General features: G+C 38.0%; 1 protein-coding gene and 1 pseudogene across 8 annotated transcripts in view; both read right to left on the bottom strand.

Moving 5' to 3' along the window:
* Positions 1 to 27,489, bottom strand: part of DHX57 (DExH-box helicase 57) — a 59,524-nt gene that overhangs the window by 30,865 nt on the left and 1,170 nt on the right. For 5 of the 8 annotated variants that reach the window (XR_009694800.1, XR_009694801.1, XM_061155557.1 and 2 more), the window contains exons 2-9: positions 21,980 to 22,197; positions 13,926 to 14,084; positions 13,237 to 13,422; positions 11,689 to 12,527; positions 9,944 to 10,122; positions 8,370 to 8,491; positions 7,094 to 7,289; positions 6,432 to 6,556 (exon numbers count right to left, since the gene is read on the bottom strand). Coding sequence is in view for 6 of the 8 variants with exons in the window: in XM_061155557.1 (XP_061011540.1) it covers positions 6,432 to 6,556; positions 7,094 to 7,289; positions 8,370 to 8,491; positions 9,944 to 10,122; positions 11,689 to 12,527; positions 13,237 to 13,422; positions 13,926 to 14,084; positions 21,980 to 22,191 (2,018 nt within the window). In the remaining 2 variants the exon portion in view is untranslated. The remainder of the gene's footprint in view (positions 1 to 6,431; positions 6,557 to 7,093; positions 7,290 to 8,369; positions 8,492 to 9,943; positions 10,123 to 11,688; positions 12,528 to 13,236; positions 13,423 to 13,925; positions 14,085 to 21,979; positions 22,198 to 27,489) is intronic. The other 3 variants (XM_061155561.1, XM_061155560.1, XM_061155558.1) reach the window with 2 other exon arrangements.
* Positions 1,111 to 2,227, bottom strand: LOC133065592 (large ribosomal subunit protein uL30-like; annotated as a pseudogene).

Below are 27,489 nucleotides of genomic sequence, written 5' to 3'. Positions count from 1 at the left end.
AGGGAAGATTTTCTTGACATTTAATATTGCCTAAATGTGTTAAAATAATGTTGTCTCTATGATCAAAAAATTTATTAAAATTTTTAAATATAATTTTTCTCTATTCAACCTTTTACCTTATTTCTTAACTGATCTTAGTTCCTAGAATTTGCTATTTTCTGCCTTTTTCAGTCACTTATTCCCTACTTTTTGTTATAGTTCCCCTATTTTTTCTTATACTTTGAACAGTCCATTCCCATAGACTGGCACTGGTATTTGTAAATTCTCAAATCTCCCTTCTCCAATGTGTTATTTATCTTTATTCGGATGTGAAAATATTTTGAGTTTTTAACTGCTAATATTCTATATGTCATTATGTGTGCTAAGTCACTTCAGCTGTGTCCAACTCTTTACAACCCTAAGAACTGTAGCCCCGCCAGCCTCCTTGGTCCATGGAATTCTCCAGGCAAGAATACTGGAGTGGGCTGCCATGCCCTCCTCTAGCGGAATCTTCCTGAACAGGGACTGAGCCCTGACTCCTGCACTGCAGGCAGATTCTTTGCTGCTGAACCCCTAGGGAAGCCCCTGTATGTCATTAAGTTTTTATAAGAATCTTTTTCTGAGAACACCATTGCAGCCAGGAACCAGATCCAGTGCTATCCCCTGTTTCTTTGAGTTTGTGGAAGCATAAATGTTATAAAACCCAGAGCTATTTTTTATGTTCGAAATAACTTCCCCTAAAATTTAAAAATTTATTTTTAGAATACGATCATTTAAATATTATTATTTTGGTAGAATGCTTTGATTCCTTCTTCAGAGTTGTTCAGTGATTCTTAATTCTTTTTTCAAATGTTCATTTTACCAGTTACCATTTATCATTTTACCATTTACTTTTCCCCACTGTTGTCTGAGTCTCTACAAAAAGACGATTTGCCCCTCAAACATAGATTTTCAGTGCTTTCTATACAGCTACTTAAAATTTATTATTGTTTTGTTCTAGGAGTTCTTTTATTATTCTTTATTTAAAACAATGTTTTGGCTACACCATGCAGCTTGCAGGATCTCAGTGCGTGTGTGTGCATGTGTGTGTTCAGTCGTGTCTGACTCTTTGTGACCCCTATGGACTGCTGACCAGGGATCAAACCTGGGGACCCAGCAATGAAAGTGCTGAGTACTAACCACTGGGTTGCCAGGGAATTCCCTGATCTATTCTTTTTATATAAAAATCCTTTTCTTTAGTTTCAAATTTCTTTGTATTTCCTATTTATAACTAGATCAGTGTTATTTACTTTTTCTAACAGTCTACTGGTTGTATGTCCTCCCTGTTCAGTTCTTGAAAACGTTTTATCAGCAGTAGCTAGGACCTCTTTTCACATGTGTTTCTTTTTTTTTTTCAATTTGTTTCAATCGTTTATTAACGGACCAGATTACAAAAATAATCCTGGTAGATACCTTAGTTCGTCCTTCTAATAGGCCTGTTGATCTGGTCTTCCCTGTTGCCAGCATCTCCACCTTCTACAAAATGGGTGGTCTTTTTCTTCATTCCACTTCATGGAGAAGACAATTTAAAGGGCCACAGGAAGTTGTTTGCTTCTTTGAAACGTTTTCCAACGGTATAGATCTCATGAATCAGATCCTCCATGCAGATGATTCCGTATTTCCCAAGAGATCGAGCAATCAATGCGCTGTCTGTCAGGGCAATTCGCTTTTTGTTGATTTTGCCATAACGACGCTTGTAGATCAATTCATTTACAGACTTCAGATTTGGGTACCCCCATGCAATGTATGGCTCCACAATTCTCAGCATGTTAACTGATGCCTTGTTGAGCTTCACAAAGGTGCCATTGAAGATCTGCCAGAGGCGAAGGAGCTGCAGCACCTTTAGAACCTTTGGGCTCACACCGTTGATACCTCTGATCCTGATGACAAATGCCAGTTTGGGTTCCGCGGTACATAGAAGTTGCCAGCTTTTCGTGCCATCCCAGCCATTCGAATTTCAGTTCTGTACATCTGCCTGTGTTTCTTGTGGTGATGCTTAGCTTTTTCATAGATAAGCTTCCTCCTTGCCTTTCGAAGCATCTTTTGGGCAAACTTCTTTCTCAGGCACTTGATCTTAAGCTCTGCGAAATTCTTTCGCTTTTTCTTAAGGGTTTCTGGCACAGCAGGAACCTTCTTTTTCTTCTCTTCTGCACCCTCCATGGTTCCAGCCGGGAAAGAGCTTACATGTGTTTCTTTCTCCTTTTTAAAAGTTTTACTATGATCTATTTCTGCTTCTCTGTCAGCCCATGAACTTTACTTAGACTTTTCTTCTTCTCAAGATACTTATAATAGTATAGTCCTTTTGTCAAAAGCCTCGTTATTTTCACAGGATCATCTTTTTTTCCACTACTTTACTGCTTTAGAGCATGATCTACATGACAGGATTGCCAGGAGAAATATCAACAACCCCAGACATGGCAATGATACCAATCTAATGACAGAAAGTGAAGAAGAACTAAAGAGCCTCTTCAGTTCCGTTCAGTTGCTCAGTTGTGTCCGACTTTTTGCAACCCCATGGACTATAGCATGCCAGGCTTCCCTGTCCATCACCAACTCCCAGAGCTTGCTCAAACTCATGTCCATCAAATTGGTGATGCCATTCAACCATCTCATCCTCTCTTGTCCCCCTCTCCTCCTGCCTTCAATCTTTCCCAGCATGATGCTGGGTCTTTCCCAATGAGTCACTTCTTCGCATCAGGTGGCCAAAGTTTTAGAGTTTCAGCTTCAGCATCAGTCCTTCCAATGAATATTCAGGACTGATTTCCTTTAGGATTGACTGGTTGGATCTTGCAGTCCAAGGGACTCTCAAGAGTCTTCCCCAGCACCACAGTTCAAAACATCAATTCTTTGTAGCTCAGCTTTTCTTATGGTCCAACTCTCACATCCATACATGACTACTGGAAAAACCATAGCTTTGATTAAATGGACCTCTGTTGGTAGAGTAACGTCTCTGCTTTTTAACATGACTGTCTAGGTTTGTCGTAGCTTTTCTTCCAAGGAGCAAGCATCTTTTAATTTTGCAGTGATGTTGGAGCCCCCCAAAATAAATTCTCTCACTGTTTCCATTGTTTCCCCATCTACTTGCCATGAAGTGATGGGACTGGGTGCCATGATCTTAGTTTTCTGAATGTTGAGTTTTAAGCCAACTTTTTCACTCTCTTTCACTTTCATCAAGAGGCTCTTCAGTTCTTTGCTTTCTGCCATTAAGGTGGTGTCACCTGCATATGTTATTGAAATTTCTCCCAGCAATCTTGATTCCAGCTTGTGCTTCATCCAGCCCAGCGTTTCTCATGATGCATTTCTGCATAGAGTTAAATAAGCAGGGTGACAACATACAGCCTTGACATACTCCTTTCCCAATTTGGAACCAGTCTGATGTTCCATGTCTAGTTCTAACTGTTGCTTCTTGACCTGCATAGAGATTTCTCAGGAGGCAGGTAAGGTGGTCTGGTATTCCCATCTCTTGAAGAATTTTTCCAGTTTGTTGTGATCCATACAGTCAAAGGCTTTTGTGTAGTCAATAAAGCAGATGTTTTTCTGGAATCCTCTTGTTTTTTTGATATTCCAATGGATGTTGGCAATTTGATCTCTGGTTCCTCTGCCTTTTCTCAATCCAGCTTGACATCTAGAAGTTCATGGTTCACGTATTGTTGAAGCCTGGCTTGGAGAATTTTGAGCATTACTTTGCTAGCGTGTGAGATGAGTGCAATTGTATGGTACTTTGAACATTCTTTGGCATTGCCTTTCTTTGGGACTGGAATGAAAACTGACCTTTTCCAGTCCCATGGCCACTGCTGAGTTTTCCAAATTTGCTGGCATATTGAGTGCAGCACTTTCACAGTATCATCTTTTAGGATTTTAAACAGCTCAACTGGAATTCCATCACCACCTAGCTTTGTTCATAGTGATGCTTCCTAATGTCCACTTGACTTCGCATTCCAGGATGTCTGGCTCTAGGTGAGTGATCACACCATCGTGATTATCTGGGTCATGAAGATCTTTTTTGTATAGTTCCGTGTATTCTTGCCACTTCTTCTTAATATCTTCTGCTTCTGTTAGGTTCATACCATTTCTGTCCTCTATTGTGCCCATCTTTGCATGAAACATTCCCTTGGTATCTCTAATTTTCTTGAAGAGATCTTTAGTCTTTCCCATTTGCTGTTTTCCTCTATTTCTTTGCACTGATCACTGAGGAAGTCTTTCTTCTCTCTCTTTGCTATTCTTTGGCAGTCTGCACTCAAATGGGTATATCTTTCCTTTTCCCCTTTGCCTATTTGTAAGGCCTCCTCAGACAACCATTTTACCTTTTTGCATTTGTTTTTCTTGGGGATGGCCTTGATCACTGCCTCCTGTACAATGTCACGAGCCTCTGTCCATAGTTCTTCAGGTACTCTATCAGATCTAATCCCTTGAATCTATTTATCACTTCCACAGTATAAATGTAAGGCATTTGATTTAGGTCATACCTGAATGGTCTTGTTTTTCCCTACTTTCTTCAATTTAAGTCTGAATGAGGTTGAAAGAAGAGAATAAAAAAGCTGGCTTAAAACTCAACCTTCAAAAAACTAAGATCATGGCATCTGGTCCCATCACTTCATGGAAAATAGATGGGGAAAAACTGGAAGCAGTGACAGGTTTCCTCTTCTTGGGTTCTAAAATCATTGCGGACAGTGACTGCAACCATGAAATTAAAAGACGCCTGCTCCTTGGAAGAAAAGCTATGACAAACCTAGATAGCATGTTAAAAAGCAGACATCACTTTGCCAACAAAGGTCCATATAGTCAAAGTTTTGGTTTTTCCAGAAGTCATGTATGGATGTGACCGTTGGACCATAAGAAAGGCTGAGCGCTGAAGAATTGATGCCTTTGAATTGTGTTGCTGGAGAAGATTCTTGAGAGTCCCTTGGACGGCAGGGAGATCAAACCAGTCAATCCTAAGCGAAGTCAACCCCGAAAATTCATTGGAAGGACTGATTCTGAAGCTGAAACTCCAATACTTTGGCCACCTGATGAGAACAGCTGACTCACTGGAAAAGACCCTGATGCTGGGAAAGACTGAAGGCAAAAGAAAAGGGCGGCAGAGGATGAGATGGCTGGAGAGCATCACTGACTCAATGGACACGAATCTAAGCAAACTCCAGGAGACAGTGAAGGACAGGGGAGCCTGGCATGCTGTAGTCCATGGGGTCACGGTGAGTCGGACACAACTTAGCTACTGAAAAACGACAACTACATGACAAACTGTTATTAATGCCATCTATTTACCTGGTCCTTCCTTTAAAATACTGAGAATTTTTGTTTTGTACTTCAAGCCTTTAATGACTTAATTCCATTAAAGTAAAATCCAAATGCTTTATTGTTCACAGTGCCTAGTTTCTTGCCCCCCTTTTTTCTAGCTGTCACCTTTCCTCTCATTTCACTACATACCAGCTTCACTGGCTTTCCCCCAGTTTTTAAATTCATGAAGCCTTTTACTACTGCAGAGTCTTTGCAAATGCCTGTCTTGCCCTCTTATGTCTCATGAGACTCCTTTCCATACTTCTGTTTTTAATTTAAATGTAATTTCTTCAGAGATATAATGTCTACTATATCAAGGCGCTCTCCCCCCAAACACAGCTTCCTGTTTATTCCTTTATGGTACTTATTCCAATTTGTAGTTGTTTACTTATTTATTTACCTGCTCATTATTTGTTTTTCCTAGCAGACCATAAGAGATCAAGGGGAACCATAAGTTTGTTTACTATAGTATCCCCAGCAATTAATACGCCACCTGGCACTTAATACAGGCTAAATAAATATATGAACGAATATCAGAACTGAATGGGCTTCCCAGGTGGTGCCAGTGGTAAAGAACCTGGCTGCCAATGCAGGAGATGTAAGAAACATGGGTTCGATCCCTGGGTTGGGAAGGTCCCCTTGGAAAAGGGCATGGCAACCCACTCCAGTATTCTTGCCTGGAGAATCCCATGGACAGAGGAGCCTGCCAGGCTACAGTGCATGGGGTTGCAAAGCGTCGGAAACGACCGAAGCTACTCAGCACTCAGCGTATCAGGACTGAATGATGGACCAAACGAATAAAGAAGGAAGGACACACTGACTAATCCACCAGCTGCAATATGACACCCGACATTCCTGCTAACAAGTACAGTGCCCAGCTCAGCAAGGTGCTTCTTATTAGATGATGTCTACCTAACAGGATGACTCTTCCGGTGATGAACATGTGCTGCCTAGCATTTTCCGTGTCACAGACCCTGGAGACCAGGAAAGCAGTTCCTCTTCTTTAACTTAGGCCTTCTCTATGGTAACTACCATTACTAGCCCTAAGGAACTGAACTGGAAGCAGAACAAAATTCTTTCAGCCTTGTCTCCATTCTATGTATGTGGGTGCTCATTTGGAAAACCTTTGTTTTTACCTTTCTTCTGTCCTCTCATGAACTTCATCAACAATGATATGGGTGACTCCCTGTAGAGCTGCGTCTCCCTCCAGCCTTCTTAGCAGCACTCCTGTGGTGCAGTATAACAATCTGGTGGCTGAGGACTTACACGTAAAAGGGCACAGAAAACATTAATGAAATTTTTGAAAAAAGGAAACACTTTCCCAGCAAAGCCATTTTTAATGGGTAGGGATAAGAATAGTGAACACACCAGCAATTCCATTTAACATAAACCAAGAGACTAAATGCCTAGTTTCTTGCCGGCAATGACATCATAAGCTTTCCCACTTCAGATGAAAATTTAGAAAGCATTTAAAAATTATTATAAAACATAAAGATAACAGTGAATGATGAAACAAATTCTGAATTTATTCATTCTATATTTGATTAAATGGATGAAGTCCCAGTCTTAGGAATAAGGCAGCACTTACTAGATCACTTCTGCCAACAAAGAACAGAAGGTCTTTATGGAGGAAATTAAGTATAGCCCAATAACAGTTTAAACCAAAACATGTCTAAAAGGACTTCAGCCCTGTTGAAGTATATATACCAACTTGCCTGTGAATCTCCAGACACCAACAGCTCTTTGTACTTGAAAAATTTAAACTTCTGTCATTAGGAAATAAGAAGAGCATACAAACCTTGACACTTTCTAACCGGATCTGGTATCCCACGGTCAGACCCACTCTTTCTGCCCTTTCTTTAGCAACGCGCTCAGCAACAGAGATGGCAGAGATTCGTCGGGGTTGGGTACAGATGATGTTAGCCACCTTCTCAGGTGGTCCGTTCAGAGAGTCATCCAGAATAAACTGTGGAATCTGTGTGGTTTTCCCACATCTGTATGCCAAAAAGATGTAGGACAAGTAAGTACTAAAATGAGGGTTTTCAAGTGCTACTTAACTGAAGAAGCAATCATACACAATGAGGAACGTTAAGAAAGCTAGTCAGAATAAAAGTTGTTCAGCTTCATCTATCTTCCAAACCTACCTATTGACTTATTACCTACAGCTGATAACTCCTAGGAATTTTCACGAAGATTAACAGAGCAATCAAATAACAGTTTACTATTATTTGTAAAAGTGGGAGTATTGAATAAACAGTAGCTTAAGGTCTATAAATGCCTCCAGGAATGTGAACTCTACATATGAATCCTAGAGAAACAGGAGTATTATCTTATGATTATTAAAATACTTTGTTTCTCCCATTGATGTGGCATTGCTTCACTATAAATAGACTGAAGTTAAAAAGACAAGAAACTGGAAGATACAAAGTTACTACTATATCTGTGAGTCTGGGCACAAATTAAATTGAAAACCCTTAAACACAGAAATAGCAACCCACTCCAGTATTCTCGCCTGGAGAATCCCATGGACAGAGGAGCCTGGCAGGTTACAGTCCATGGGGTCACAAGAGTCGGACACGACTTAGTGACTAAACCACCAAATACAGAATTAAATTAAGCCTGCAGCTTGTCCCTGATAAACAGGTTTGGATAACATATGGAGAGTGTGAACCAGAAACAGTAAGATACCCAAAGCTGTTCTTAAACAGAAGCTTTAAGGAATTCAGAATATATTTAGAAGATGAAGAGTTTCAAGCTAAATGGTCTGGAGCTATTCACATTTTAAAATGGGTCTTGTTAAAAGCCTTCGGCTAGGCATTTTGCCTTAAACTGACTCAAGGCAGAGGTGTACAAGGTCTATGAATTTCCAAATTTCTGAGTTTTGTTTGTTTTGAATTGGTTACAGTTGCCACTACGTTTGCCTCTGGGAGATATTATTTAATATTTGACAGGAAAAAGCACAAATAACACCAGCTACTGTTTTTTTCTTTTTTAAAGAAGAACTAGTTGTGGTATCCAGGGCACACACCATATTCACAGAGGAAAGATGCATTACAAATAAATTACATTCTTACCCTGTCATACCACTTATAACAAGCACTTGGTGCTTGCTCAACACTTTAAGAATGTTTTCTCTTTCTTCCCAAGCAGGGAGCGACTGTCTTTCTTGTAGAACTGACTGGAACTGTCTGGAGGCCTAATAAAACAAAAATAAGACATCAGTTTGGTTCCTCTGAATAACCTTTCATGAAGCTCTGAATGTGGAATCCCAAAGTTAGACATACCTTTTCTGTCCTTTCTTCATCAATTTGCTTAGAGACAAAGTGAAGATTTGTTGGGGGTGGGATGCTGGTCAGAAGGCTGTTCAGAGAATCTGCCAGAACAAGCTGTGGAATCTGTGTGGCTTTCCTACATCTGAATAAACTGAAGGATCTTAGAAAAAACCCTCTTGCCTAGCACCTATCCAGCTCTTTTTGTAACAATCTCTACACCAGCACTATTCAACAGAACTTTCTGTGCTGATGGTAATGTTCTATATTTGCATTGTCCAATATAGCAACCTCTGGCTACATGTGGCTATTGAGCATTTAAATAACATCAAGGAACTGAAATTTTTATTATACTTAATTTTAATTAAACTTTAAATAGCTACACATGGCTAGAGGCTACCACATAGAACAGTGCAGCTCTACACAGCATCAGATTTTTATCCAAATCACCAACAGTTAAGAGGACTCACTAAAGGGTTTTCGGCCAATCACCATATCTATATAATCCTTTGACATCTAATGGCCAATGCTATAAACGTTATACTGTAGGTCAAAACTGTGGATATTGTATTTTTGACTAATGTAAGGAATTTATATTAACATATACATTATCTGTATATAATTTAATCATATAAATTTACCACTGTAAACACACTACTCAAGCTGAATGGGTAATTTTAAATTTCTACCAACTTATTATTTATGATATGATTTTTTAATTCAATTTGACACTCTATGGGTGTTGCAGCACATATGTACTTGTGTTAATACTGTGTCAAAAATCAGAATCATAGAACTTTACAGTTGGGAGGGCTCTTAGCATCTAATCGAATCCCCAAACTGGTTTAAGTAACTCATCTTTATCCTACATCCAACTCTACCCTAACAGTTCACTTAATGAATTCTTTTAAAATAATATTCATGTGAATGAGGTAAAACAATATGAACTTTGGAAACAGAGAGAATTAGCTTGAAACCTTGTGTTGCCGCTTAGCAGCTATGTGACCCTGGATAAATGATTTATCCTGTGAGGCCTTGAAATGGGGTTAAGAGTCCCTCCTTATCCTTTTCTGCATTGGTATTTCTAATGTAAATCACAGTACTAATTTTTCTTTCACTTATCAGATTTCTATCACAGTATCAAAGCCACATGATTCTCAGAATATTTGGTATATACATATTGCATTTTCATCAGCCATCAGATTTTCCAAAATTAGTTAGAACATGCATCCAAGTTTGTGGTGGCATGCAGAAACTTTGACCAATCAGAGTAAAAGACTGAAAATATACTATGGAGAGTAGCCAAGGCTTCCTAATTCCTAATCCCTTCATCCATACATTAGGAAGGCAATACTAGCCATTCTCTTAGAATACCCTACCTGTTTTATTCGGAACTGCTTGCAGATTTTGACATTTTCAGCGTGTACTGATTTTGCCTGCCAGTCATATCTTTTGGAAATCTTTTTCTTAAGGTTGACATAGCTTTCATCCTCCACCATCACTGGTGCTGGACCTTCATCCTCATCTGTCTCCTCCTCAGCCTCTGATTCTTTTTCAACTTGAAGGGGATAAAAGGACACGTTTTCAATATGGAGCCCTTTCTTTAGCAAAGGGGGAAAGCCACTATCTAACAAATTAACAACAACAACAAAATCATAAAATGGAGAAAAAGTTAAAGCTCGAATAAAACAAATTCATTCATTTCCACACTACTACTTCTACTGCTAAAGAATTTAAAATGCATCTTCAAATAAACTTATAATCAAGTATAAATGGCTTTGCTTAAACCAAATTAAGAACAAAGAAGAGAAAATCATGGCATGCCTTGTTAATTAAGGAATTAAATATTTGCAGGTGTCCCTAAATTTCCATGACACAAAATAACCCAAATGACTATCAAATAATTAATCAATCAATAAAATGTGGTATGGCCATATAATGGAATATTACTCAGTAATAAAAAGGAATGAAGTACTGATACATGCTACAACATGGATGAACCTGGAAAACATTATGTATGCTAAGTGAAAGACACCCATTACAAAAAACCATGTGTTTACAGTATGATTTCATTGCCATGAAATGTCCAGAATAGGCAAATCCATAGAGACAGAATGTAGACTCATGGTTTTTAGGGCTTGGGGAAGGGGAGAAATGAGGAGTGACTTGCTAACAGGTATGGAGTTTCTTTATGGGGTGATGAAAATGTCCCAGAATTGAACAGTGGTCATGGATGTGCAATTCTGTGATATACTAAAAATCACTGAATTGTACACTTCAAAAGGGTGAATTTCATGGTATGTAAATTATATGTTAATAAAGCTGTTATCCCCCATCAAAATCCATGACACATAGTTTGTCATGTCTTGAGGAATACGTCTGAGTCCCATATACCAGAACTAGCTGCAAGCTGGGAGTAAGTCAAGGGGCAGGTGAGTGAACCCAGCCAGCTGTCTAGCATCCACATCTTGGTGGTTTCACTGTTCTCTACCTGTTTATGTCTATCTGGGAACTCTTGGGAAATAATAAAAACTTGTTTCTCTGAATCCTATGGTGAACTTTGAAAGTGGGGTAACTTCTGTAGAGCACATCTGGATCTGGAGAAAGCCACAGACTTGTACAAACATTTCTCTATTTGAGGATTTACGGATTCATAAACAAAGCCCTGCCCTGATGAATTCTGGGGGTCTATCATGCTAAAAGCAGGAGGGTATGGACAGTGGTTCAGAAAGAGAAGTATCTCTAAAAACTCATTTGAAAGTAATCCTATAGACAGTATCAGAAGTAATCACATGAAACCAAATGGATTAAATGAAGCAGATTTTCTGAAAGGATGCTTTAAGGTTCTTCCAGCCCTCACCTGCTAAAATGAGCTTATATACATCACTATAAACTTATGATTGATTCAGTGAGCTGGAATACAGTGACACAACTGGGCCTTACAATGAAAGTCAGGTCACAGTTCAGGGGATTCTCATTCCTTTTTGCCCTTAAACTGAAGAGAATGACTTGCCTAAGATCACTGGAGATCCCAGATCAGCCCTCAAAACCTCTGATTTCTTTAATCCATCATTCCAAATGCCCCACTCCACAACACCCTCCACCTGGTCAGTGCCTTACGTACCTTCTGGAATTTGATTCGAAAAAAATGAATTACTTGGAATCACTGGTTTACGACAGACAGGATTATTTAGTCTGATTCCAGGTGATACTGGCAGAAAGTTCACAGGAGGGACACTGTACTTGTGATGGGTATTTGTTAGTAACTTGGTTATTTCTGATTCTTCCTCTAAAAGGGTTATCAAAGAATATACAACAGGTTCTGAAGTTTCTGCAAATGTCAAGGCTTTGCCATAAAGGAATTCAGAAATATGTAAACGACAAGCCAGAGGTAGATTCTCATTGGTGGAATAAAATGCCACAAGGGGAGCTTGGTAGGGGTATTTGTGGTCTTTAGAAAATCGAATTTCAAGTTCATATAAAAAGGATGCATCTTCATTAGCATTTAGATGAGAATCATCTACATTTCTTTCGACTCTTCCGACAATTTGATTTGGGGGCACTTCATGTTTAAATTTGCACTTTGATCCAAATTTACAATTTCCTTTGAGGTAAAATTTGCAGACTTCAAGTGAAGCCTCCTGTATATTTTTGGTACTTTCCTTTTGCTTGAATTTGCAGAATTTACTTGTCAAATACTCCAGTTCTAATCCAATGGTCCAGACTCTGTTTTGAATTCTTTCTATAAATTTTTCTCCACAGATTGACTTGAGAGCAAATGCCTCTTCCTGTCGCTGTTCCACACACTCATCCAAGCTTATGTGCGCAACTGCCTCAGATATCTTCATCCTCTCTCCAAATGTCTCTGAAAAGCACTGGGTGAGCAGGTGTTCCAGTGATGCCCCGACGTCTCCATCGCAAATCCTCAGGGCTGCCTGACAGTGTTCAGTGTGGAAACCATACCTGCCACGTGTGAAACATGACAAAAAAAGACTAATATCAAAAAGTAATATCAAACCACAGAAGAGAAATTCATTTAAATACATGTACGTGGGGCTTCCCTGGTGGCTCAGTGGTAAAGAATCCACCTGCCAATGCAGGAGACACGAGTTCGATCCCTGATCCAGTTAGATCCCACATGTTGGGGAGCAACTTAGCCCATGTGCCACAACTATCGAGCCTGTGCTCTAGAGCCCAGGAGCCACAACTACTGAGCCCATGAGCCCTAGAGCCCATGCTCCACAACAAGAGAAGCCACTTCAGTGAGAAGCCCATGCACTGCAACCAGAGTAGCTTCCGCTTAGCCACAACTAGAGAAAAGCCCACATAGCAATGAAGACCCAGCACAGCCAAAAATAAGTAAATAAATAAAACCATTAAAAAAAACCATACATGTGATGATATAAGTATAGAGAGGCAGGGTCTGTATCCTGAAGAAGTCTCCCTGGTAATACTAACTCCTCCTTCATCTACCTATCCTAAAAGAGAGGCCACTGAGACTATCAAGTGCTGCTATGACCCACACCACAGAAGAGTGTTACCGCCGGGACCCACGCCACAGGAAAGCATTACCGCTGGGACCCATGCCACAGGAGAGTACTCAGGAAGACATAGTTGGGGTTACAGTATGGCTGTGTTTCCTTCAATTCTCCCACAAGTGATGAAAGCAAACCTGGAAAGTCTGTGCACTGCAAATGCTGACACTGTAAATTCTGGCCTGTGAGGCTCCACCAGGCCTGAGCCAGCACATTCCAAAGGATCAGAGTCAGGAACCAGGGAAGCTTCTCGTCCAGGTGACCAGTACTGCTCATCATCATAATCAGGCTCATCATCTTCTTCTTCCCCAGAAACACCTCTTCTGGCAAAAGTAACATTTTCATATATCATATATTAATTTCTACTTGCTTCAAAGAAAAAATTGGTAAGGGTCTAAGAATTCACGGAACCAAACCACATAGGATCCTGACCACTATTGAGTCACTGATTTAATTCTTTATTGACCTAATAACTTATATATTGGCAATTAATAGCACGTATTACTTGCCAGGCACTATGTTAAATGTTTTATATGTACTATCTCTTTGAAAATCTTCACAACAACCCAGCTAGATACTACTGGAATCTCCATTTTTTTCTTTCCCAGATGATCAACTAAAACTTAAAGAGACAATTAATAACTAAAGGTTACACCATAAAGGACAACTAGTTGCTGAATAATTATTCTTGTATTTCTCTTGGCTCACTTTCAACTAGTTACATAGCCACAATACGATTAGTACTGACACAGTATTCCAAAGACACAGAGGACCCTCACATTTTATCTTCCTCAATATAATAATTTATTCAAATATAATAATTTACTCAGATCCAGCATCCGCATCTTGTTCCTGCAGGTCTCGGAGAAGAGCTTTCACTTTTTCTTGATTCTCAGAAGTCATATGTAGAGTCTGCAGGGGCACTTTGGCTTCGGGCTTCCATTTGGGGCGTGCATCCCCTTTTCTCACGCTACTGTTACTAGGTCTGCAAAGGACACAAGAACAAAATTACACACTTATTTGTTATCAGAATTTTTACACTCTCCTCAGGGTCTCCATACATACACAACATGATTGGATTGTCATGTATCTTATAAAAGGGGACATGAATGTGGAGAGAGTCTCCATTTTCTGCAGTATTTACTCAACTTCATTATATTCTAAATGCTGGGGAAAAACCTGATCAGTTTCTTCATCATTAAATCTTGCTTCACTAACTCAAGAATCTTCTGGGGAAAGCAATGCTGTGATGACTCCTGCACCAGTGGACTTTCACAAGAAATATGCTATGTACAAAGAGTATATATTTCACTCTATTTGAGGTACTTAATCTGAAAACAACTAAGAGTCCTATCTTGTGACTATTAGGCCCTATTTTTTTAAATATTTATTTAAATTTTTTACTTCCTGATTACAAATATAATAATACACGTTTACTGTAGAAAAGTAGAGAATAAAGAACAAAAAACATCTTAACTAATATCATTCCTTTTCACATACATTTTTTATAAAATTATCCAGCATATGTAATTTTTTATAATCTGCTTTATTTCCTTATTAAAATCAAACTGCCATTTCCCCCAAATTAAACATTTTCCTACAACTTAATTTTTAAATTTTAAACATAGAGGGACTAGAATTTATTTCACTATTCACTATTTCACTAGTCTCATTTTTGGAATTTAGAGTTTTTTAGGGACACTTTTTAATATTTAAAAAAATAATGGATTCGAAAATTTACCTTTACTCACTAAGTTTCTTTTCTTTTTTTCACCTGGCATGTTTCATTATAAATTTTTACAAATCTAGAGAAATGGTAGAAACTTCTCTGTACTGAAAATCCAACATATTACTAAGACTTTGAAAAGAACCACACATTTACACTCTCTCAACTGGGTAGCAAAGGAGAAAATAGAAGAGACTGGGATTTTTAACCACATAATTGCAACTTCTAAAGGAAATGTTATCCAAAATTCATCATTTCCCCTTTTTGTTTCAAAGAATTGTTAATCTATAAAAATTTATAGCATTTATTAAGATTCACCAATAACTGTTAACACCTGCCATACTTATATGCACACACATGTACACCCTTCTCTTATTTCCTCTCTATATGCACATATATATGCATATGTATATAAATGTTCCCCCACATAGACACATGCATGTTCTCAACCATCTGAATGTAAGCTGCTGACATCATATTCACTCATAAATACCTTTGCATGTTATTTCCTAAGAACAGAGACAAACTTTTATATAACCATAATACTATTATCACTCATAAGATATCAATATTTTATATTGATCTCATCTAACATATCATTTAATTTTATATTGATATCATCACATCACGGCAAACATGGAGAAACAAAGGAAACAGTGACAGATTTAATTTTTTTGGACCAAAATCACTGCAGATGGTGACTGCAGCCATGAAATTAAAAGACGCTTGCTCCTTGGAAGAAAAGCTATGACCAACCTAGACAGCATACTAAAAAGCAGAGATGTTACTTTGCCAACAAAGGTCCGTCTAGTCAAAGCTATGGTTTTTCCAGTAGTCGTGTATGGCTGTGAGAGTTGGACCATAAAGAAAGCTGAACACCAAAGAACTGATGCTTTTGAACTGTGGTGTTGGAGAAGACTCTTGAGAGTCCCTTGGACTGCAAGGAGATCAAACCAGACAATCCTAAAGGAAATCAGTCCTGAATATTCACTGGAAGGACTGATGCTAAAGCTGAAACTCCAATACTTTGGCCACCTGATGTGAAGAACTGATTCATTGGAAAAGACCCTGATGCTGGGAAAGACTGAAGGCAGGAGGAGAAAGGAATGACAAGAGGACGAGATGGTTGGATGGCATCACTGACTCAATGGACATGAGTTTGAGCAAGCTCTGGGAGCTGGTGATGGACAGGGAAGCCTGGTGTGCTGCAGTCCATGGGGTCGCAAAGAGTCAGACAAGACTGAGCAACTGAACTGAACTGATATTCAAAGTTCCTAATTGCCTCAAACCACATCTACAGATTTTCTGATTATCTAGTTAAAAATGACATTATCTGTTTTTCAAACTCCTTTAATTTAGTTCCCTATCTATTTCCTGATATTGACTTTTTTTTTGACGCACTCAGGCCAGTTTTTTTTGTAGAATTCTCATAATTTGGATTTATCTGTTTCTTCATGATAAATTAAAAAAAAGGGGGGGGGGGAGACCTTCCATATGCTATTTCATCTACCACTTATTCGTAAACCTCGACACTTTGCCTTCCTTCCTGTTACTAAGGATGAACCATTCTTGATCCTAAAAGTCAGTCCCTCTGTTTGTATATTGTATCTCAATTTGTTCAATCTCCTCAAGGAAATCATTCTAGCACTTATCCTCCTCTCTACATCATCAGTTTTTCACTCTCTTTTGGATCACTTCCACCAGCATATATACACGCTATGTAACATCTACCATATTAAAAAAAAAAAAATCCTCCCTTTGACTTTATATTCCCCTCAAGGTACTGTCCTATCCGTCTTCCCGCCCCTGCCCTTTACAGTAAAACTCCCCGAAAGTGTTCTCTAAATCATGTCTTTGTCGCCACTTTTTATCTTCTTCTCTCTGAAACACACTCTATACCAACTATACTATACCAAACAGCTCTTGTCTACCCACATTGCCAAATCCAGTGGACAACAGTCAGAACACATTTTCCTTTTCTTTTGGCCATGCTGCATGGCTGGTAGGATCTTAGCTTCCAACCAGGGATTAAACCTGGGGCCCTAGCAGTGAAAGTGCCAAGTCCTAACCACTGAACCACCAAGGGAACTCCCATTTTTCTTGACCTACTAGAAGCATTTTTTTATACAACTTGTATATCCCTTTAAAGTATCCAATCCAATCTGATTGGATAACCCCCGTTAAAACACCTTCCTTCCTTCCATCTGACTTCCAGAAATCAGCTTTTAGTTTTCCTCCTACTTCACTGGCAACTTCTCAATCTACTTTGTCTGATTCTCCTAACCTCTTTCAACCCTAAATCCTAGAGTGCCCAAGGGCTCAAAATTCAAACCTCTTTTCTATATCCTATCTCATTTAGTCTCATAGCTTTAAATAGTATTTACTCAGAAAGAACTCATACATTTACTTCTCTAGCTGAGACCTTGCTCTTGAACTCCAGACATATTATTAAACTGTCTAGGACACTGCCACGGGGAGAGTATCTTCTAACTGGTCTCCCTGCTTCCACTCACATCCCCCTGCAGTCGATTCTCCACAGCACACTGAGGCAGGGCTGCCGAGTATGGACGCACAGACTGTACACTATGCAAAGGGTCCTGAAGCAGAGGAGGAGGGGACAGTGAGAGCTAAAATCCAATGCGTTCTCTGCTTGCCAAGACATGCATTCTGGAGCTATAACTGACCAGAGAAAGGGGCATTTTCTAATTCACATTCACCATTTTCTAATTCACATAAAAGGATATAATTAATGGCAGTAACTCTGGCCAGAGTGATTGATGACCGATACTCTCGCCTCAAACACATCAATGGCTTCCCATCTTACTCAAAGCAAAAGCCAAAGTCCTTATAATAGCTTTTCAGCCATGGTACACAACTTGGCTCAATCTACTTCAACATGCTGACAAACCTCAAGGTTGGTGCTTGAAAGAAAGAACTGTGGTGCTTGAAAGAAGCTTTTCAGGTAGACAAGGTGCATCTGCAGAGTACATTTTGCAAAATGCTGGGCTGGATGAATCACAAGCTGGAATCAAGATTGCTGGGAGAAATATCAACAATTTCATATATGCATATGATAACACTCTAATGCAGAAAGTGAGGAGGAACTAAAGAGTCTTTTGATGAGGGTGAAAGAGAGTGAGAAAGCAAGCTTAAACCCAACATTCAAAAAACTAAGATCATGGCATCTGGTCCCATCACTTCATGGCAAATAGATGGGGAAAAAGTGGAAATAGTGACATTTTATTTTCTTGGGCTGCAAAATCACTGCAGATGGTGACTACAGCCATGAAATTAAAAGAGCTTGCTCCTTGGAAGGAAAGCTATGACAAACCTAGACAGTGTATTAAAAAGCAAAGACATCACTCTGCTGACAAACATCTGTATAGTCAAAGCTATGATTTTTCCAGTAGTCAAGTATGGACATGAGAGTTGGGCCATAAAGAAGTCTGAGCACCAAAGAATTGATGCTTTCAAACTATGGTGCTGGAGAAGACTCTTGAGAGTCCCTTGAACAGCAAGGAGAGTACATCAGTCAATCCTAAAGGAAATTAACCCTGAATATTCATTGGAAGGACTGATGCTGAAGCTGAAGCTTCAATACTCTGGCCACCTGATGTGACAAACTGACTCACTGGAAAAGATCCTGATGCTGGGAAAGATTGAAGGCAAGAGGAGAAGGGGATGACAGAGGATGAGATGGTTGGATGGTATCACTGACTCAATGGACATGAGTTTGAGCAAACTCCAGGAGATAGTAAAGGAAGCGCAGTCTGGCATGCTACAGTCCATGTGGTCACAAAAAGCTGGACACGCTTAGCAACTGGACAACAACAAGGTATATCTGAACATGAGATGACTGACAAACAGAACAGATGTTTCTGCTTTCCTTGTCCCTTTCATGGTGGCAGCAGAGGTGGTCTTTTGAGAAGGTGTCTGTGAGATATTCTCACAGATATCTGTGAGAATATATATCTGCTCCATAGAGAATTTCTGTAGAATTCAATTCCATTATTTAAAATAGTTTTTCTACCAAACAGCTCCAGGCTGAAGATTGACACAGTAACTAGACTAGCTATTCTGCAACTATCTTAAGACAACTTTATGAACTGTGCTTTAATTTTCAAAGGTTATGTTAAAATCCCAATTCTTTTGATTACTCTAAAGATTATACGTTCCAAAGTATCCTTTTAAAAACTTGAGTTTTGGGAATTCTCTGGCTGTCCAGTAGTTAGAACTCTGCGTTTTCACTGCAGAGGGCCCAGGTTTGATCTTTGGTAAGGGAACTAAGCCATACAGCAAGCCACACAGCTTGGCCAAAAAAACAACTAAACAACCACACACAAAGAAGAAAACCCCTTGGTTTTATGTGCTTAGTTCTTCTACAATAAATCATTTTAGTAACTAAATTTGATCCTGCTGACAGAAGACAGATTAACGCATTCCTAAGGACCAGGGAGGAGTTCATTGCAAAGGGCATGGGCGAGTTTTGAAGAGCTGCTGGTAACAGAGATGACTGCATTTGTCAAATTTTAGGGTGAGCTTTACTGAATGTAAGTTACACTTCAATAAACATGATTTTTAAAACTCAAAAACAAAACAAAATCCTTATACTGGCCTATAAGATTCTATACAGCACAGCCTGGTGAATCTAACTGCCTAATACTTCTTACCCATCCATGCTAGCCATATGGCTTCCTTTTCATTCCCTAAATCTTCTTAAAACTCCTGCCTCAGGAACTGTTCACTTGCTATTCTGTCTCAAACGTTCTTCCCTCAGATAGATTCATGGCTTACTCCTTCACTTCTTTCGTGTCCTGGCTCAAATGACACATCAAGAGAGAAGTCTTCTCTGATCACTCCACAGAAAGAAGCAACCATTTAAAAATACCAGCAATCCAGTTTGGCATTTTCTATTCCTTTGTCCTTTATTTTTCTCCATAGTACTTATCACTTGACATATGATTACACCTTTGTTTACAGTTTTTATATGTCAAACCTCCTTCTACGAGCACCAAGACAATATTTTATTCACTGCTGTGATCCTGGTCACTAAAACACTGTCTGGCTCACAGTAGGCACTAAGTCAGTATTTCCTGCGTGAATGAACATCTAAGACCCTAAGAACCTATAAAGTAAGTGTTTTCAGGAAGAATGGAGCTGCATCTAACTCAGCAGTTAGGTTCTCAGGTCAGCAGCTAATGTGAAAATATAGCTTTAAATTATTCTAGAAGATTTCTTAAAAAGGAATCAAGTTTGAGATTGATATATTATCTTTCAGTATGTCCAAAAATGACCATTTTTCATTTAGAATGGAAAAAAATGTAGATTCTCTGGTTGCATACCAAGTGAAGTATTTGGTTATGATAGAGACTATGTATAAGAAATGTATATTTAAGAAATACACATTAATATCACATACTCAGTGCATCAAGAAGCTTAAACTATATAAAGCACTAGGACACTGAGACTGACAGGAATGAACACCTTCCTCTCTCATTATCCTGTTCATGACGGAGTTCAGATTCATTCAGTGGCAAGTTTAACTACTTAAATACCATTTGTTCTTCTTTATCTTTTTTTCCTGAATGCATACAATTGAATTCATTTAAATTAAAAGCCACGTATGATGCAGTTAAACTTCAGCACTCACCTATATTTCTAACCAATATTTAGTTGGTAATTATTCCCACAAGAGTGTGTGTATGCCTGTGTTTATATACATAACTCTAAAGAAGTCTCGCTATCTCTAAAAATTTAAGTAAACACCTTAAAGTGCAAATTAAAAAACAATGAGATGCATAACATGCAGTAGAAAATCTTTACTTTCATTAAACATGTATTAGAATTATTGGAATTTATGCAGAGTACATCACGTGAAATGCTGGGCTGGATGAATCATAATCTGAAATCAAGATCAACAACCTCAGATAGGCAGAAGATATTACTCTTAATGGCAGAAAGTGAAGAAAAACTAAAGAGCCTTTGGATAAGGGTGAAAGAGGAGAATGAAAAAGCTGGCTTGAAACTCAACATTAAAAAAACTAAAGTCATGGCATCTGGTCCCATCACTTCATGGCAAATAGAAGGGGAAATAGTGGAAGGAGAGATAGATTTTATTTTCTTGGGCTTCAAAATCACTTAGGACTGAAAGTAAAAGACACTTGCTCCTTGGAAGGAAAGCTATGACAAACCTAGAGAGTTGACAAAGGTGGTCATATACAGATGTGAGCTTTGGATCATAAAGAAGGCTGAGTGCCAAAGAATTGATGCTTTCAAAATGTGGTGCTGGAGGTAACTCTTGAGAGTCCCTTGGACTCTAAGGAGACCAAATCAGTCAATCCTAAAGGAAATCAACCTTGAATATTCATTAGAAGGGCTGATGGTGAAACTCTAATGCTTGGCCACCTGATGTGAAGAGGTGACTCATTGGAAAAGATGCCGATGCTGGGAAAGATTGAAAGCAAAAGGAGAAGGGGCAGCAAAGGATGAGATGGTTAGGTAGTATCACCGACTCAAAAGGACATGAATTTGAGCAAACCCTGGGAGATAGTGGAGGACAGAAGAGCCTGGCGTGCTGCAGTCCACGAGATTGTCAAGAGCTGGATATGACTTAAGTGACTGAACAACAACAAAACAATGTTCACTAATTAAAAGTTGACTATGAGAGAAGCCTGGGCAAGATATCTATCTCTGGTCATCACATTAAGCTTCAGTAAATATTTGGTTGATCGGTTGGAAAATAGATAATTCATCAACTAAGCAGAAGGGATATAGCCAGATCTCATCTGGGGACCTTCAAACTACAATGCCTAAGAAATACTTAATATAATTTTCAATTACCCTCACCATTTCCAATATTTACTTTTCCATAATATTGATTACAATAACAATATTACACTCAATTTACAGTGTCATATGGAAGTTAAAGTTAAGCTCAGATTTCAATGCCCACCCCTCTCTCAAAGGTGTTATTTACCATCACGCTTTTAAAAAAATTCACAAAGCAGGGGACTGCAAGGCTTTAAAATAAGAGGAAGAGTAACTTAGCCAGAATTACTTGGCATTTTCCCTCTTTGTCTTAATAACCATCTTTTGTCCCATACATCAGGAATTGATACTGTTTTCATATTTGAACATTTAATGAGTATAATAACCTGGATGAATGCCTTGATTCACTGAAGATACAAAAGTCATCGCCATCATCCCAGATTCTACTTGATGCCTTTCTATTGCCACCAATACCACCGCCACTGCTGCCGCCCCCGTGAGATTTACTAGCATGGCTCCTGCCTCCTCTTCCTCCTCGGGAAGACCCTTTGCCACCTCCTTTCCCTGGCTTGCCTTTCCTTCTTACTGAAGAACTCATTTTCACCTGCAAGAGAAAAAAGTAATACAGACATCATAAAACCAGAGAGGTGTAATAATTCTTTGTCAAAATTAAGGATATAGCCTACTTTAAAGAAGAAAAACAAAAACGCACTCAAAGGGCCAGTTTAGAAGACGCATGAACAACATGCTTCACAAAAGATTAATAAGTACATCTTCCCAGGACTAATATTTAATAAGTTTCTCTGACACAAGTTTCTTAACCAGGAGGTGCATCAGAAACACATGGAGAAGTTTTCAAACCACACATGGGGTGTGTAGGGTTCCATGCTACATTCTGATTTGGTTAGGTCTGGCATGGGGTTTAAAAACCCTAGAAGAGATGTTTCATGTATTTAATATATGATTTGATAAATAAAATTTATATTTACATATATATTTTTAGAAACAGCTCTGGCTAAGAGATTGTGCCTGGAGGGGAGTAAAAGTGTAAAACTCTTGTATGCGATCCAAGTTAAGATGCTATCAGCTTAAAGTAGAATGTTATAAGATGTCTTACATTAGCCTCATGGTAAAAAACAAACAAACAAAAAAATTACACATTAAAAATCTATAGTAAGAAAGAAACTATAAAAGAATAAAAAATTTTTTTAAAATCTATAGTAGATATACAAACGATGAGGAGGGAAAAAAAATCAAAGCATACGACTATAGAAAATCATCAAATCATAAAGGAAGACAGCAAGAGAGAAAGAAAGAAACAAAAGATCTTAAAAATGCCCAGGAAACAACAATATGGCAGTAAGTCCTCACTTATCAATAATTACTTTAAATGTAAATAGACTAAATTCTCCCATCAAAATACATAAAATAGTTGAATGGATTAAAAAAATAAGACTTAACTACATGCAGCCTGCAAGAGAATTGCTTCAGCTGCAAAGACACACAGACTGAAAGTGAAGGGATGTAAAAGATAGTAAATGCACATGGAAACGAAAAGAGAGCAGGGGTAGCTATACTCAGACAAAATAACCTCTAAGTCAAACACTGTAACAAGAGAAAAAGAAGATCATTATACAATGGTAAAGGGGTCAATTCATCAAGGGAATCTAATGATTATAAACATTTATGCTCCCAATATCAGAGCATCTAAATAGATAAAGCAAATATTAACATAATTGAGAGGAAGTAGCCAGCAATACAACAATAATAGGAGACTTTAATATCACATTTTCAACAGTGGTCCGATCATCCAGAAAGATAATCATCCACCAAAAGAAAAATTCGACTTGAACTATAATAGACATACACAGAACATTCCATTCAAAGCCACATGAAATATTTTTCAGAACAGATCATATGTTAGGCCGTAAAACAAGTCTTGACAAATTTAAGAAGACTGAGAACAAATCAAACATCTTTTGTGATAACAATGGTATAAAACTAGAAATCAATAAAGAAGGAAAACTGGAACATTCGTAAACATACGGAAATTAAATAACATGCTCCTGAACAACCAGTGGGTCAAAGACAAAATCAAAAGGAAATTTTAAAATATCATCAAACAACTGAAAATGAAAACACAACATACCAAAAATTATGGGATGCAGCAAAAGGAGTTCTAAGAGGGAAGTTTATCACAATAAAAGTCTATGTTAATAAAAAGAAATGATCTCAAATAAACAACCTAGATTTATATCTTAAGGAACCAGAAAAAAAGAACAAACTAAGCTCAAACTAAGTCAACTAACTACACCCAAACTAAGTCCAAAGTTAGTAGTACGCATAACAGGAACACCAGAAGGATAGGAGAGAGAGAAAGAAAAGAACAGAAAAAATATTTAAAGAAATAATGAAAGAAGACTTATCAAATTTATTGAAAGACAATAACCTACACATACAGGAAGCTCTAAGGACTTCAAATAGGATAAACCCAGAGATCCATAAATAGACACAATACATAAAAATGCTAAAAGTTAAAGGCAAGAAGTCTTGAAAGCATTTAGAGAAAAACAACTTGTCACTTACAGATATAAACCCAGTAAGATGTGCTTTACAAAAAAATACTATAGGAATTTGTTTAAGCTGAAGAAAGTGACCCTAGATGGTAATCTGAACTCACACACACACAAAAAGGAGCACCCGTAAAGGTAAAGGTAACTATGTAAATACAAAACAAAATCAACCCCCTCAAAACCTACCAAACAGCGTATATCCATATTTTCTTCTTTCTTCACATAACTGATTTAAAAAGCAACCATATATAATAATATGTATATGATATAATAGTGGGTTTGTGATATGCAAAAATGTAATGTATTTGCTGTAACAGAACAGAGCAGGTTGGTGGGAGCATAGATGGATTGGGTTAATAAAATGACTACAAATGGTAAAGTAATAACTATAACAATGTACAGTTGGGGATGCAACCTAAGGTTTCACTGACAGATGAATGGATAAAGAAAACATGGTAGATATACATAACAGAATATTACTCAGTCATAAAAAAGAATGAAATAATGCCATTAGCAACGATATAGATGAACCTAGAGATTATCATACTAAATGAAGTAACTCAGACAAAGACAAATATCATATGATATTGCTTACATGTGGAATCTTTACTGCAAAAAGGAGGGGAAAGGCATACAGCTATATGAGAGTAACATTTCTATATATTACCAAAATTGAGTTAGTATAAATGTGAAGTTGACTCTGATATGTTAAGAGGTATACGACAAAATCCTTGAGCAGTCACTAAAAAGTAAACCAAAAATTAAAAAAAAAAAAACACTAAAGAAATTAAAATACTGCATTAGGAAATATTTATTGAATAATTTAATGCAAAAGAAAACAGTAAAGTAGGAACAGTGAAACAAAATAGACATGAGACATATTGACAACTAAAAGTAGAATAGAAAAAATAAATCCCCCTATACCAATAACAATATTAAATGTGAATGAATTAAACAATCCAATCAAAAGACAAACTATTAGTGAGTAAAAACGAGATCCAAGTATATGCTGTCTATCACTTTAAATTCAAAGATACAAATACATGAAAAGTATAAGGATGGAAAAAGAGAAATCATGCAAACAGAAACCACAAGAAAGCTGCAGCAACTACGCTAATATCAAACAAAATAGACTTTAAAGCAAAAAAATCTTGTTAGTGATAAAGAAGAACATTTCATAAAGATAAGAGAGTCAATCCATGAGGAAGATGCAACAATTATAAATATTCTGTACCTAGTAACAGAGCACCAAAACACATCAACCAACAACTGACAGAAATGGACAGAGAAATACACAACATATACAGCAGGAAACTGCAATACCCACATTCAGCTATGGTAAAAAAAACTACACAGAAGATCAATAAGGAAACAGAAGACTTGAAACACAGTAAAAACCAACTTGACCTAAGAGACCTACAGAACATTCTACCCAACAAAAAACACACATTTTTCTTATGTGAAGAAGGAAAATTTTCCAGGATAGACAATATACTAGCCTATAAAACAAACCTTAATAAATTTAAAAAGACAAAAATTTAAAAAGTATGTTTTGCAACCAAGCTAAAATGAAATTTGAAATCAAAAGCAGAGAAATAACTGGGACACACAAATATGTAGAAATTGAACTAGGTCTCTTGATATTCCTTTCTTCAAAATCCTTTATAATTATACATATTTATTGTTTCTTTGATGTTTATCTCCCACCCCCCCCTCCTCCTCTCAGAAAGCTCTCTGAACGCAAGGAGTATATCCATGTTGATTACCACTGTACCTCTAACAGTGTATAGCAAATAACAGGAATTCAATATGTATTTGAGGAATGGCTGAGGGTTGAATAAATGATATGAGAATGGAGAGCCATTCATTTATTTATTCATTCCACAAATATTTATTGAACACTTATTAAGTGCTAGATTCTAGGGATACAACAGCAAAGACAACAAAATTCTTGCCTCATGAAGCTCATCCTCTAGAGATTAAGATGACAACAAACAAATATACAATATTAATTAAGTGCTATGAAGAAAAAAACTGAGTCTTTTTTCAGATAGAGTGGTCAGGTTAAGAGTGATCATCTTTCTGAGATCATATTTGAGCAGACATGTGAACATGCAGAAAATGAGTCATGAAATATTTGTAAAAAGAACATTCTAAGCAGAAGCAATAGTAGGTGAAAAGGGTCCAAGTCCAGAATAACATCTTCAATGCAGTGGACTGAACAGTGAGGAGTCTTGTGGGTCTGCAACACAGTAAACAAAGGAGATGAGGTCAGAAAGCAGAGATGGCCATATAAGCCCTGGGAAGAACTTTGAATTTTATACTAAATATAATAGAAAGTCAATAGAGAGCAAAGGCAGAAGCCTGGTATGACTGACTTCAGTTCTAAAACAATTACTCTAGCTGCTATGTGAATAATAAAACAACTGTACAGAGGTGAGGAGAAACTACTCAGTTGTTCAGGTAGGAGATAAAAAACAAAACTAAACAGTGAGTTGGACTACAGAGGGAACAAGTAGAGTTGAAAAGTGGCCATACAGTCTCAATGCATTTTAATGGTAGATGAATTAGATGAAAGGTGTAAGTGTCTAGAATTACTGTAAAATTTGAGGGCCTAGCTTAACTAGGTGAATAGGGGTTCTGTGTTCAGCCATGTGATCCAAATGGGAATGCGAAGTGAAGTGAAGTTGCTCAGTCGTGTCCAACTCTTTGCAACCCCATGGACTGTAGCCTACCAGGCTCCTCCGTCCATGAAATGTTCCAGGCAACAGTACTGGAGTGGGTTGCCATTTCCTTCTCCAGGGGATCTTCTCGACCCAGGGATCGAACCTGGGTCTCCCACACTGCGGGCAGACGCTTTACCATCTGAGCCATCAGGGAATGGACAGGAAAAGATATAGGGAGTGTCACAAGTTCAGAATGGATGTTACACTGGAGATGCCTTCTAGACATTCAAATGGAGATGTGTAGAACATAGTTGGAAATATAAGTCTGCATGGAGGGGAAAGATTAAGGTTATTTCAGTTAATTCTGTAAAACTCCTAGACAGTAAATATTATTATCTGTATTTTATAGAGGAGGAAACTAGAGTACAGATAAATTACACGATTTGTCCAATGTCACTACTATATAGAAGCAAAGCCTGGAGCTAGGGTCTGAAATAATCCCTTTGACCCCAAAGCTGACATTCTTTCCCCCATACTTCCCTCTTACCCCCAAACATGTACTTTGTATCTTCAATTCAAAATTTAATGTTAAGCCAGCCCCGCTTTGACTTGTGCCTGGGCCTTAGTTTATAAAGGTGACTGAGAGCTGACACAGAG

The sequence above is a fragment of the Dama dama genome, chromosome 11 (assembly GCF_033118175.1).
Source record: "Dama dama isolate Ldn47 chromosome 11, ASM3311817v1, whole genome shotgun sequence".
Taxonomy (NCBI): domain Eukaryota; kingdom Metazoa; phylum Chordata; class Mammalia; order Artiodactyla; family Cervidae; genus Dama; species Dama dama.
The sequence above is the reverse complement of the archived record's forward strand: the minus strand, read 5'-3'. Positions and strand labels throughout refer to the sequence as shown.